Genomic DNA, 13,329 nt, shown 5'->3' with positions numbered 1-13,329 from the left:
CTGTGGTCCCCATCCCGGTCCCCATCCCTCAGGGAGGTGATGCTGCGGTCCCCATCCTGGTCCCCATCCCAGGGTAGCCACATCCTGGTGCTTGCACCGGGCTGCATCCCTCCATCCATCCCGGATCCTTCCATGCCCCTGGTCCCCATCCAGAGCGATGGTGTCCCCTCTGTGTCCTGGTCCCCATCCCAGAGCGGTGTCACCACGAGGCTGTGCTGACCCTGCAGGTCCCATGGTCCCCATCCTGGAGTGGTGCTGTCCCGTGGTCCTCACCCGAAGCAGTGCTACCCCTTGTGCATTCCATGGCCCCCATGGTCCCCAGTGCCTCCATTGTCCCCTATTGCCCCCATGGCCCTGTTGTCCCCATAGTCCCCATTATCCCCCATGGTCCCCATTATCCCCCATTGCCCCCTGGTCCCCAGTGCCTCCATTGTCCACCATTGCCCCCATTCCCCTCATGGCCCCGTTGTCCCCATGGTCCCCTTTGCCCCGTTGCCCCCGATGCCCCCCATGTCCCCGTTGCCCCACAGAGATCCTGGCCGGGGGGGTTTACATCGAGAAGAACGCGCAGCTCTGCCACGTGGACACGGTGCAGTGGGAGGACATCCTGCGGGACCCACGGCGCCAGCCCATCGTGGGCGACAACGGCAAGGCCTGTGCGTGGGGGGACAACCCCCGGCCTCGGGGGCGATGCTGCTGTGCCCCCCCCCCCCCTCCAGCCCTGGGGTGACCCCATTCTGCCCCCCCCACCCCAGGCCCCCCCTGCCACGAGAGCTGCGGCGGCCACTGCTGGGGACCCGGCCCCGAGGACTGCCAGAAACGTGGGTACCGGGGGGGCGATGGGATGGGGGGGTCAGGGCTGGCCTCGGCCTCACCCCTGCCCCCCGCAGTGACCAAGACGATTTGCGCCCCGCAATGCAACGGGCGCTGCTTCGGGCGGGCGCCCAACGAGTGCTGCCACGAGGAGTGCGCGGGGGGGTGCACGGGCCCCCTGCAGACCCACTGCTTCGTACGTGCGCCCCGCGGGGCCCAAGTGTCTGCATCCGTGGGCTCACCCAGCCCTGCATCCAGCCCTGTGTCTGTCCTGCATCCATCTGTCCCTGCATCCATCCATCCATCCCTGGGTCCATCCATCCCTGCATCCATCCATCCCTGCATCCATCCATCCATCCCTGGGTCCATCCATCCCTGCATCCATCCAGTCCTGCATCCATCCATCCATCCCTGCATCCATCCATCCCTGGGTCCATCCGTCCCTGCATCCATCCATCCCTGCATCCATCCAGCCCTGCATCCATCCATCCATCCCTGCATCCATCCATCCCTGGGTCCATCCGTCCCTGCATCCATCCATCCCTGCATCCATCCAGCCCTGCATCCATCCATCCATCCCTGCATCCATCCATTCATCCCTGGGTCCATCCGTCCCTGCATCCATCCATTCATCCCTGGTTCCATCCGTCCCTGCATCCATCCATCCATCCCTGGGTCCATCCATCCCTGCATCCATCCATTCATCCCTGGGTCCATCCGTCCCTGCATCCATCCATCCCTGGGTCCATCCATCCCTGCATCCATCCATCCCTGCATCCATCCCTGCATCCATCCATTCATCCCTGGTTCCATCTGTCCCTGCATCCATCCATCCATCCCTGGGTCCATCCATCCCTGCATCCATCCATTCATCCCTGGGTCCATCCGTCCCTGCATCCATCCATCCATCCCTGCATCCATCCATCCATCCCTGGGTCCATCCATCCCTGCATCCATCCATCCCTGCATCCATCCATCCAGCCCTGCATCCATCCAGCCCTGCATCCATCCAGCCCTGCATCCATCCATCCATCCCTGGGTCCATCCATCCCTGCATCCATCCATCCCTGTGCCTGTCCCTGGGTCCATCCATCCCTGGGTACATCCATCCCTGCATCCATCCATCCATCCCTGCATCCATCCATCCCTGTGCCTGTGTCCATCCAGCCCTGCATCCATCCATCCATGGGTCCATCCATCCCTGCCTGTGTCTGCCCCCTCCCAGGGCAGCTGTGGGGGGGCGATGCTGTCCCCGAGGGGCAGAGGGAGGTGTCCTCCCTCCCCCGTACCCATCCCCGTGTCCCTTGGGAGCCATCCCCGCCTCCGTGCCCATCCCCGTCGCCTCCCGCAGGCCTGCCGGCACTTCAACGACAGCGGCGCCTGCGTCCCGCTCTGCCCGCAGCCGCTCATCTACAACAAGCTGACGTTCCAGCTGGAGCCCAACCCCGACACCAAGTACCAGTACGGGGGCATCTGCGTCAGGAGCTGCCCCCGTGAGCTGCGCCGGGGGCGGGGGGGGTCAGGAATGGGGGGGCTCAGTGGGGATGGGGGCTCTGACCTCGGGGTCTCCCCCCAGACAACTTCGTCGTGGACCAAAGCTCCTGCGTCCGCGCCTGCCCCAATGACAAGATGGAGGTGGAGAAGAACGGGCTCAAGATGTGCGAGCCCTGCTCGGGGCTGTGCCCCAAGGGTACGGGGTGAGGGGGGGGCTCGGGGTTTGGGGGGGCTGCGGGTCCCAATGGGGTGCTCAGCATCATCGTGTCCGTGTCCCCCCCCCTCCCCGCAGCCTGCGAGGGCACCGGCGCCGGCAGCAGGTACCAAACCGTGGACTCGAGCAACATCGACACCTTCATAAACTGCACCAAGATCCTGGGCAACCTCGATTTCCTCATCACCGGCCTCGAGGGGTGAGCGGGGTGGGGTGGGGTGTGGGGGGGGTCCGGTGCTGTTGCCCCCCCTCCGGGCCCCGCTGATGCTCTGGCTCCATAGGGATCCCTGGCGCAACATCTCCGCGCTGGACCCTGAGAAGCTGAACGTGTTCCGCACCGTGCGGGAGATCACGGGTGAGAGCGGGGATGGGGGCACCCCCGGACCGCCCCCCCCCCCCCCCCCCGGGACACCCTGACCCCCCCCCGGACCCCCCCCGCAGGGTACCTGAACATCCAGTCCTGGCCCAAGCACATGCACAACTTCAGCGTCTTCTCCAACCTCGTCACCATCGGGGGACGGAGCCTCTACAAGTGAGAGCCCGGCCCCGCTCTTCGCAGTGCCCTGGGTCCCCTTCGGCACCTCCCTGTGCCCCCTTCGGCACCTCCCTGTGCCCCTGTGTCCCCTGCAGCCCCCGTCCCTGCAGCCCCCATCCCGGCATCCACAGCATCTCCTGTCCCTGCATCCCACTGTCCCTGTGTACCCCTCGTCATCCTCAATCCCTGCATCCCCCTGTCCCTGCATCCCACTGTCCCTGTGTACCCCTCGTCATCCTCAATCCCTGCATCCCCCTGTCCCTGCATCCCACTGTCCCTGTGTACCCCTCGTCATCCTCAATCCCTGCATCCCCCTGCCCGTGCATCCCACTGTCCCCGTGTCCCCCATCATCTCCCATCTCTGCATCCCCCCTTTTTTTCCATCCCTGTGTCCCCCCATCATTCCCCATTCCTGTAGCCCCCCCCATCACTCCCTATTCCTGGTCCCCTCTGTCCCTGCATCCCTCCATCCTTCCCTGACCCTGCATCCCCTCTTCATCTCCTATCCCTGTGTCCCCCCATCACTCCCCATTCCTGGTCCCCTCTGTCCCTGCATCCCTCCATCCTTCCCTGTCCCTGCATCCCCTCTTCATCTCCTATCCCTGTGTCCCCCCATCACTCCCCATCCCTGGTCCCCTCTGTCCCTGCATCCCTCCATCCTTCCCTGTCCCTGCATCCCCTCTTCTATCCCTGTGTCCCCCCATCACTCCCCATCCCTGGTCCCCTCTGTCCCCGCATCCCCCCATCACCTCCTGTCCCTGCATGCCCCCGTCCCTGTGTCCCCCATCATCTCCCGTCACTGCATCCCCCATCACCCCCCGTCCCCGCACCCCTCCATCACCCCCCGTCCCCGCACCCCTCCATCACCTCCCATCCCGGTCCCTGCCCCCCCGGCTTTGGGGCTGCCCGGTCCCCGCCGCAGCCCCCCCCAGCCCCGCCGCCCTCCCCGCAGCCGGGGCTTCTCGCTGCTGATCATGAAGAACGAGAACGTGACCTCGCTGGGGCTGCGCTCGCTGCGGGAGGTGAGCGCGGGCCGGGTCTACATCACCGAGAACCGGCGGCTCTGCTACCTGCACACCGTGCAATGGGCGGCCCTGAGCCGGCGCCGCTCAGACCTCGACATCCGCAACAACAAACCCCGCAGCAAGTGCCGTGAGTGCGGCAGGGAGGGGGCACCGGCATGGGGATGGGGAGAAGGGACGGGAGGTGATGGGGTGCAGGGACGGGAGGTGATGGGGATGGGGATGGGGAGAAGGGACGGGAGGTGATGGGGTGCAGGGACGGGAGGTGATGGGGATGGGGATGGGGAGAAGGGACGGGAGGTGATGGGGGTGCAGGGACGGGAGGTGATGGGGTGCATGGGGATGGGGATGGGATGGGGACGGGAGAAGGGACGGGAGGTGATGGGGTGCAGGGACAGGAGGTGATGGGGTGCAGGGACGGGGGCACTGGGAGGGGGGTGGGGAGAAGGGACGGGAGGTGATGGGGGTGCAGGGACGGGAGGTGATGGGGTGCAGGGACGGGGGCACTGGGATGGGGAAGCGCACAAGGCACAGGAGGTGAGTCGGATGCAGGTAGAGGAGGGGGTGGGGATGCAGGGACGGGGGCACCGGGATGGGGATGGGGAGAAGGGACGGGAGGTGATGGGGTGCAGGGACGGGAGGTGATGGGGATGGGGAGAAGGGACGGGAGGTGATGGGGTGCAGGGACGGGAGGTGATGGGGTTGGGGATGGGGAGAAGGGACGGGAGGTGATGGGGTGCAGGGACGGGGGCACTGGGATGGGGATGGGGAGAAGGGACAGGAGGTGATGGGGATGCAGGGACAGGAGGTGATGGGGATGCAGGGACGGGGGCACCGGGATGGGGATGGGGAGAAGGGACGGGAGGTGATGGGGTGCAGGGACGGGAGGTGATGGGGATGGGGATGGGGAGAAGGGACGGGAGGTGATGGGGGTGCAGGGACGGGAGGTGATGGGGTGCAGGGACGGGAGGTGATGGGGTGCAGGGACGGGGGCACCGGGATGGGGATGGGGATGCAGGGACAGGAGGTGATGGGGATGCAGGGACGGGGGCACTGGGATGGGGATGCAGGGACAGGAGGTGATGGGGATGCAGGGACGGGGGCAGCAGGGATGAGAGCAATGGGAATGAATGGACAGGGGGACCAGGGATGGGAAGTGATGGGGATGCAGGGAGAAGGGGACCAGTGATGGGGATGCAGGGATGGGCGATGGGGGATGCGCGGCCTGACCCTGTCCCCCCACCCCTGTGGCTGCCCGCAGAGCAAGAGGGCAAGGTCTGTGACCCGCTCTGCTCCGCCGAGGGCTGCTGGGGCCCCGGCCCCGCTCAGTGCCTCTCCTGCCGCCACTTCAGCCGCCGCGGGGTCTGCGTCCCCTCCTGCCGCTTCACGCAGGGGTGAGCCGGGGTTCGCGCCCGGGGGGGGGGCCGGGGCCGCGGGGCCCGGTCGGGGCCATGGGGCTCCATTGACCCCCCTTGTCCCGCAGGGAGACGCGGGAGTTCGCGCCGGGGGGGGAATGCTTCGAGTGCCACCCCCAGTGCGAGCGCATCGAGGGCAACGTCACCTGCAACGGCTCGGTACGGGCGGGGCGGGACGGGGCGGGGCGGGGCGGGATCGGGATGGGATCGGGACGGGCTCGGAGCAGGACGGGGCAGGTTCAGGATGGGCCCGGGATGGGCTCGGGATGGGCTCAGGAAAGGCTCGGGACGGGCTCGGGACGGGCTCGGGACGGGCTCGGGAAAGGCTCGGGAAAGGCTCGGGGCGGGCTCGGGATGGGCTCAGGACGAGCTCGGGACAGGCTTGGGATGGGATCGGGACGGGCCCGGGATCGGCTCGGAATGGGGTCGGGACGGGCTCGGGGTGGGATCAGAACGGGCTCAAAACGGGCCCGGTACCGGAAGGAGCAGGGGGGGGGCCGGTGCCTCCTGACGCGTCCTCGTGCTCCCCCCGCAGGGCGCCGACACCTGCACCCGCTGCGCCCGGTACCGCGACGGCCCCCACTGCGTCGAGGCCTGCCCCGACGGCGTCCTGGGGGAGCGCGGCCCCATCTACAAGTACCCGGACGGCGGCCGCGAGTGCCGGCCCTGCCCACGAGAACTGCACCCGGGGTGCGGCGGGGGCCGGGAGGGAAGGGGGGGCACCCCGGGATCCGCCCCCCTCTCTCTGCATCCCCCATCTCTCCATCCCTGCAGGTGCCTGGGGCCGCTGCTGCGGGACTGCCTGGGGGAGGCTCTGCCCGTGTCCAGGTACCGCGGGGGGGCCGGGGCTCGGTGCTGTTCCCTGCCGGGCTCTGTTGCACCGCACGGGGTGCGGGAAGGGGCAGGGAGCTGAGCCCCGGCCCCGGGCCCCGCAGGGACACCGACGGTGATCGCGGTGACGGTGGTCGGGGGCCTCTTCCTCCTCTGCTCCTGCGTCCTCCTGGCGCTGCTCTACCTGCGCGGGAAGAAGATCCAGAAGAGGGCGATGAGGCGGTACCTGGAGAGGGGCGAGGTCAGGGGGTCCCATCACCCCCATCCCCATCACCCACATCCCCATCACCCCCATCCCCATCACCCGCATCCCCATCATCCCCCATCCCCATCCCCATCATCCCCATCATCCCCCATCCCCATCACCCCCATCCCCATCACCCGCATCCCCATCATCCCCCTTCCCCATCCCCATCATCCCCATCACCCCCTTCCCCCTCACCCGCATCCCCTTCACCCCCATCCCCATCACCCCCATCCCCATCACCCCCATCCCCACCACCTGCATCCCCAACTCCTTCATCCTGATTTCCACGATCCCATCACCCGCATCCCCATCATCCCCCATCCCCATCCCCATCATCCCCATCACCCCCATCCCCATCACCCGCATCCCCATCACCCCCATCCCCATCACCCCCATCCCCATCACCCGCATCCCCATCATCCCCCATCCCCATCCCCATCATCCCCATCACCCCCATCCCATCACCCCCCATCCCACCACCCATCCCCATCCCCCACCACCACCCACATCCCCATCACCTCCATCCCCATCACCTCCATCCCCATCCCCACCACCCACATCCCCATCACCTCCATCCCCATCCGCTCCCATCCCCATCCGCTCCCATCCCCCACTCCGTCCCCACCCCTATCCCACCTCCATCCCCCAGAGCCTGGAGCCGCTGGACCCCAGTGAAAAAGCCAACAAGGTGCTCGCCCGCATCTTCAAGGAGTCGGAGCTGAAGCGCCTCAAGGTGCTGGGCTCCGACGTGTTCGGCACCGTGCACAAGGTGAGGGCTGCTCTATGGGGGGGGGGGGTCCCAACCAGCACCCGGCACAGCCCTCACCACGGTGCCCACCCCAAAGGGCATCTGGATCCCCGACGGCGACTCCATCAAGATCCCGGTGAGCATCAAGGTGATCCAGGACTGGAGCGGGCAGCAGTCCTTCCACGCCGTCACCGACGTGAGTGATCCCCGTGGATCCCTATGGATGCCGGTGCACGGTGGGGGGGTGGTCCCGGCTGAGCTGACCCTGTTCCCCCCAGCACATGCTGGCCATCGGCAGCCTGGACCATGCCTACATCGTGCGGCTGCTGGGGCTGTGCCCGGGCCCGCGCCTGCAGCTCGTGACGCAGCTGCTGCCGCTGGGCTCCCTGCTCGAGTACGTGCGCAAGCACCGCGGCAGCCTCAGCCCCCAGCTGCTGCTCAACTGGTGCGTGCAGGTGGCCAAGGTGAGCCCATGTCCCCCCCTTGATACCCCAATGGGGGGTCCCCCCGGCGTCGCCCCGGTAACCGGCGCGCGCAGGGGATGTATTACCTGGAGGAGCACCGCATGGTTCACCGCAACCTGGCCGCCCAACGTCCTGCTCAAGTCCCCCAGCCAGGCCCAAGTGGCCGATTTCGGCATCGCCACCTGCTCTACCCCGACGACAAGAAGTATTTCTACAACGAGGTCAAGGTGGGGCACCCCTTGGTGCTATGGACACACCCCTCTTTGCTGTGAGCTATGCATCCCCTCCTGCATCACCCATGGGTGCCCCACCCACATCACCCAAGGGTTTCCTGTCCCCTCCATCACCCTTTGCTGTCTGCTTCATCACCCAAGGGTTTCCTGTCCCCTCCATCCCCATGGGTACCCTGTCCCCTCCTGCATCACCCCATGGGTGCCCTGTCCCCTCCGTCACCCATGGGTACCCTGTCCCCTTCATCACCCATGGGTGCCCTGTCCCCTCCATCACCCATGGGTGCCCTGTCCCCTCCATCACCCAAGTCCCCCCTCCATCACCCATGGGTGCCCTGTCCCCTCCATCACCCATGGTACCCTGTCACCCAAGGGTTTCCTGTCCCTCCATCACCCATGGGTACCCTGTCCCTTCCCTGTCCCCCGTCACCCATGGGTGCCCTGTCACCTTCATCACCCAAGGGTTTCCTGTCCCCTCCATCACCCATGGGTGCCCTGTCCCTTCATCACCCAAGTCCATAGCCCCTGTGGGCCAACCCCACATCCCCGCTCTCCCCACAGACCCCCATCAAATGGATGGCTCTGGAGAGCATCCACTTTGGCAAGTACACGCACCAGAGCGACGTCTGGAGCTACGGTGAGCACCGACCCCCCCGTACCCCAGCGTCCCCCCATAGCGCTATGGGGCTGACGGGCGCTGCCCCATAGGGGTGACGCTGTGGGAGATGATGACCTTCGGCGCGGAGCCCTACGCCGGGATCCGCCTGGCCGAGGTGCCCGATCTGCTGGAGAAGGGCGAGCGGCTCTCGCAGCCCCACATCTGCACCATCGACGTCTACATGGTCATGGTGAAGTGTGAGTGCCCCGGCCCCACAGTGGGCTCTGTCCCGGCCCCATAGCAGGGTCCCGACCCAGCTCCATAGTGGGCTCCCGTCCCCAGCCCCATAGCGAGCTCCCAGCCCCATAGTGGACTCCCATCTCCAGCCCCATAGTGAGCTCCTGCCCCCAGCCCCATAGTGGAGTCCTGACCCAGCCCCATAGCGGGGTCCCATCCCCAGCTCCATAGTGATGTCCCATCCCCAGCCCCACAGTGGGCTCCTCTCCCAACCCCACAGCGAGGTCCCGTCCTCAGCCCCACCGCGGGCTCCCGTCCCAGCCCCACAGTGGGCTCTGTCCCAGCCCCACCGCGGGCTCCCGTCCCAGCCCCACCGCGGGCTCTGTCCCGCAGGCTGGATGATCGATGAGAACATCCGCCCCACCTTCAAGGAGCTGGCGAACGAGTTCACCCGCATGGCGCGGGACCCCCCCCGCTACCTGGTGATCAAGGTGAGCCCGGACCCGCGGTACCCCCGGTACCCCCCGGCACCCGCAGCCGCTGACCCCCCCCGGTCCCGGTGCAGGAGAGCGGGGCCGCGGAGCCGCCGGCGCTCAGCGAGAAGGAGCTGGAGGAGGCGGAGCCGCTGGGGCCGGAGGAGGACGAGGAGGAGGAGGAAGAGGAAGGGGGGGAGGAGCTCGGCCCCGGCTTCGGCCTCAGCTCCGGGCTCCCCCCGCAGCGCCCGCGGGGCAGCAGCGCCCGGGTGAGCCCCCCCCCCCCCCCCCCCGCCATGGGTCCCGCTGTGGGGCTGCCCCATGGCTCCGGACTCGGTGTCACAACCCCTCAACAGAGCCCGAGCCTGCTCAGCCCCCCGCCGGGTACATCCCCATGGACCAGCCCGGCCTCGGCCGCCAGGTACCGGGGGGGACCAAAAGGGGTGGCCATAGGGGGCAATGGGGCAGAATGGGGTGCGGGGAGGGGCAAAGGGGGTGGCCATGGGGCAAAGGGGGGACAATGGGGTGCTGGGGGGGGGAGGTGACCATAGGGGGCAATGGGGGACACAATGGGGTGCTGGGGGGGGGGGAGGTGACCATAGGGGGCAATGGGGGACACAATGGGGTGCTGGGGGGGGGGGGGGGGGTGACCATAGGGGGCAATGGGGGACACAATGGGGTGCTGGGGGGGGGCAAAGGGGGTGGCCATGGGGGGCAATGGGAGGGACAATGGGGTGCTGGGGAGAGGGGCAAAGGGGTGGCCATGGGGGGCAATGGGGGACACATGGGGTGCTGGGGGGAGGGGCAAAGGGGTGGCCATGGGGGGCAATGGGGGACAATGGGGTGCTGGGGAGGGGGGCAAAGGGGTGGCCATGAGGGGCAATGGGAGGGACAATGGGGTGCTGGGGGGGGCAAAGGGGTGGCCATGGGGGGCAATGGGGGCAATGGGGGGGGAGGTGGCCATGGGAGGGCACGGGGGGGTCTGGGGGTGCCCCTGAAGCGCTGGCTCCGGGGGGGCGGGGTCCGGGCCCCGCTGCCCCCCCCTGACCCCGCCCCCCCTCCCGCAGCCCGGGGGGGGCCGCCCCATGCGCCGCAGCCGCGGGGGGTCCCTGGGCCGGACCCCGCCGGAGCCGGAACCGGGGGAGGGGGCGGGGGGGGGCGGGAGCCTGCAGCGGAGCCGGCACCCGCGGGGGGGCAGCGCGGACCCGGGCCAGCCCCGGAGCCCCCCCCCCGCCGGCCCCGACGAGGACAACAACGGCTACGTCAGCCCCGGGGGCGGTGAGACGGGGGGGGCCGGGGCTGTGGGGGTCCCATCTATGGGGGCTCCATTCCATGGGGGTCCCATCTATGGGGGTTCCTTCCTATGGGGGCTCCATTCCATGGGGGTCCCATCTATGGGGGTTCCTTCCTATGGGGGATCCATTCCATGGGGGTCCCATCTATGGGGGTTCCTTCCTATGGGGGATCCATTCCATGGGGGTCCCATCTATGGGGGTTCCTTCCTACGGGGGCTCCATTCCATGGGGGTCCCATCTATGGGGGTCCTGTCCTTTGTGGGTTCCCATCCCAGGTGGGTTCCAATCCCAGGTGGGTTCCATCCTATGGTGTTCCCAACCCAGTGGGGTCCCATCCTATGGGGGTCCTGTCCTGTGGGGGTCCCATCCTGTGGGGCCTCCACCCTATAGGGGTCCCAACCCATGGGGTCCTGTCCTATGGGGGTCCCAACCCAATGGGGTCCCATCCATAGGGGTCCCATAAGGGCTGCAGGGAGCCCCCCCGTTATTGCGGCTCAGGGCACCCATCCTCAAGGAGTCGGGGCTCCCATCCCATAGGACCAAACCGGGGCTCCCCCCCCCCATTGTCCTGCAGCGGTTGGGGGGGTCCCCACGTCCCCCCCCCGCCATTCATTCCTTAAGGCAGATCTGAGCTCCTCCTCGGGCTCCGGTCTATGGGGCACTGTGTGTGTGGGGGGGTCACCTTTAAGGGATGAGGATGTTTTACCCCCCCCGCCCCCTTGTCCCCGCTCAGATCCGGACCCCCCGGTACCGGCACCGGACGAGGAGTACGAGTACATGAACCGGCGGCCGCGGGCGGTGTCCCTGGAGGAGCTGGGTTACGAGTACATGGAGGTGGGTGCGGAGCCGGCCCCGCTGCGGGGGCAGGATGAGGATGAGGACGGGGATGAGGAGGAGGAGGAGGAGGAAGATTACGAGTACATGAACAAGCAGCCGCGGCTCAGCCGCTCCCTGCGCACCGCGGGGTACACGGACATGCGGCCGGGAGCGGGGCAGGGCCCGGCGGCTCCGGTACCGGCTCCGGACGAGCAGGGCTACGAGGAGATGGAGGCGGTGCTGGCCCCGCGCTGCCCCGGCTGCCGCTGCCCCCCCGCGCCCTCTCGCAAAGCGCTGCGGAGCCTCGAGGCCTCGGACTGCGCCTTCGATAACCCCGATTACTGGCACAGCCGCCTCTTCGCCAAGGCGGACCCGCAGCGGACGTAGGGACCGGACCCCGCATCCCGGCCCCCCCCCCCCCCCCCCCCGGGACTGTTTACATTGGATATGAAGGATCCCCGGCTGCGGGATGCTCCCGATCCCGGCCGTGATTCCTGGGTACCGGCATCCCGATGCCCTGACCCACTGCAATGGGGGGTTTGGGGGCGGAACCCCCGGGCTGCCCTGACCCACTGCAATGGGGGAGGTTTGGGGGCGGGCCCCCCCGGACTGCCCTGACCCACTGCAATGGGGGAGTTGGGGGCGGAACCCCCGGGCTGCCCTGACCCACTGCAATGGGGGGGAGTTGGGGGCGGACCCCCCCGGGCTGCCCTGACCCACTGCAATGGGGGGGAGTTGGGGGCGGACCTCCCCGGGCTGCCCTGACCCACTGCAATGGGGGGGAGTTGGGGGCGGAACCCCCGGGCTGCCCTGACCCACTGCAATGGGGGAGGTTTGGGGGCGGAACCCCCGGGCTGCCCTGACCCACTGCAATGGGGGAGGTTTGGGGGCGGGCCCCCCCGGGCTGCCCTGACCCACTGCAATGGGGGAGGTTTGGGGGCGGAACCCCCGGGCTGCCCTGACCCACTGCAATGGGGGGGGTGTTGGGGGCGGACCCCACTGGGGCTGCCCTGACCCACTGCAATGGGGGGGGGAGTTGGGGGCGGACCCCACTGGGGCTGCCCTGACCCACTGCAATGGGGGGGAGTTGGGGGCGGACCTCCCCGGGCTGCCCTGACCCACTGCAATGGGGGGGAGTTGGGGGCGGAACCCCCGGGCTGCCCTGACCCACTGCAATGGGGGAGGTTTTGGGGAGGTTTGGGGGCGGGCCCCCCCGGACTGCCCTGACCCACTGCAATGGGGGGGAGTTGGGGGCGGACCCCCCCGGGCTGCCCTGACCCACTGCAATGGGGGGTTCGGGGGCGGACCCCCCCGGACTGCCCTGACCCACTGCAATGGGGGGGGGAGTTGGGGGCGGACCCCACTGGGGCTGCCCTGACCCACTGCAATGGGGGGGAGTTTGGGTCCGGAACCCCCGGGGCCTCCTGATCCACTGCAATGGGGTGGGAGTGGTTTGGGTCCGGACCCCGGATTCATCCTCAGGTTCCTCCATTCCCTGTTGGAAGCAGAGGGAAGGTTTGGGGGTGCCCCCCCCCCCCGCCCCATGGGATGCGCCCCCGGCGATCCCGTTTTGGGGTTGTTTTAATGGGGGGTGGGGGGAGGAACCGGGGGACACCTCCCCCTCCCCCCCCGCGATGGTTCTGTTTGTAAATGGTGAATAAAGACAAAAGGAATTGACCCCAAAGTGGCGCTGATGCTTTGGGGGGGGGGGGGTGTAACGGGACCGCGGAGGCGCTCTTGAACTACATTACCCAGCATCCCCCGCGCTGGATCTCGCGAGAGCCGGCAATGCCCGGTGGGAGCCGTAGTCCCGGCGGCCGTGCCGCGGGGGCTGCCGGGAGTTGTAGTTCCCGCCGGGGAGAGGGCGGGGACTCGCGTTCCCAGCGTGCCCCGCGCG

At 68.3% G+C, this 13,329-nt stretch overlaps 1 protein-coding gene across 1 annotated transcript; it reads left to right on the top strand.

The window, feature by feature from the left end:
* The first annotated feature begins 457 nt into the window (after positions 1 to 457).
* LOC130611954 (receptor tyrosine-protein kinase erbB-3-like) lies at positions 458 to 11,825 on the top strand. Its single transcript, XM_057433217.1, is given in 28 exon segments — positions 458 to 656; positions 756 to 821; positions 891 to 1,009; positions 2,165 to 2,306; positions 2,390 to 2,503; positions 2,600 to 2,720; positions 2,803 to 2,876; positions 2,963 to 3,053; positions 4,009 to 4,208; positions 5,340 to 5,472; positions 5,562 to 5,652; positions 6,029 to 6,183; positions 6,268 to 6,326; positions 6,429 to 6,565; positions 7,221 to 7,340; positions 7,417 to 7,515; positions 7,598 to 7,783; positions 7,858 to 7,907; positions 7,909 to 7,961; positions 7,964 to 8,010; positions 8,575 to 8,650; positions 8,722 to 8,868; positions 9,242 to 9,339; positions 9,414 to 9,590; positions 9,678 to 9,690; positions 9,693 to 9,742; positions 10,389 to 10,599; positions 11,350 to 11,825. Coding segments are annotated over 28 exon segments (3,498 nt in total). The 3' UTR covers positions 11,820 to 11,825.
* Positions 11,826 to 13,329: the final 1,504 nt, after the last annotated feature.

This window comes from Pezoporus wallicus, unplaced genomic scaffold, assembly GCF_028554395.1.
Source record: "Pezoporus wallicus isolate ANWC-B61680 ecotype Strahan unplaced genomic scaffold, APGP_CSIRO_Pwel_v1 contig_11773, whole genome shotgun sequence".
Taxonomy (NCBI): Eukaryota; Metazoa; Chordata; class Aves; order Psittaciformes; family Psittacidae; genus Pezoporus; species Pezoporus wallicus.
This window is presented reverse-complemented; position numbering and strand designations above follow the sequence as displayed.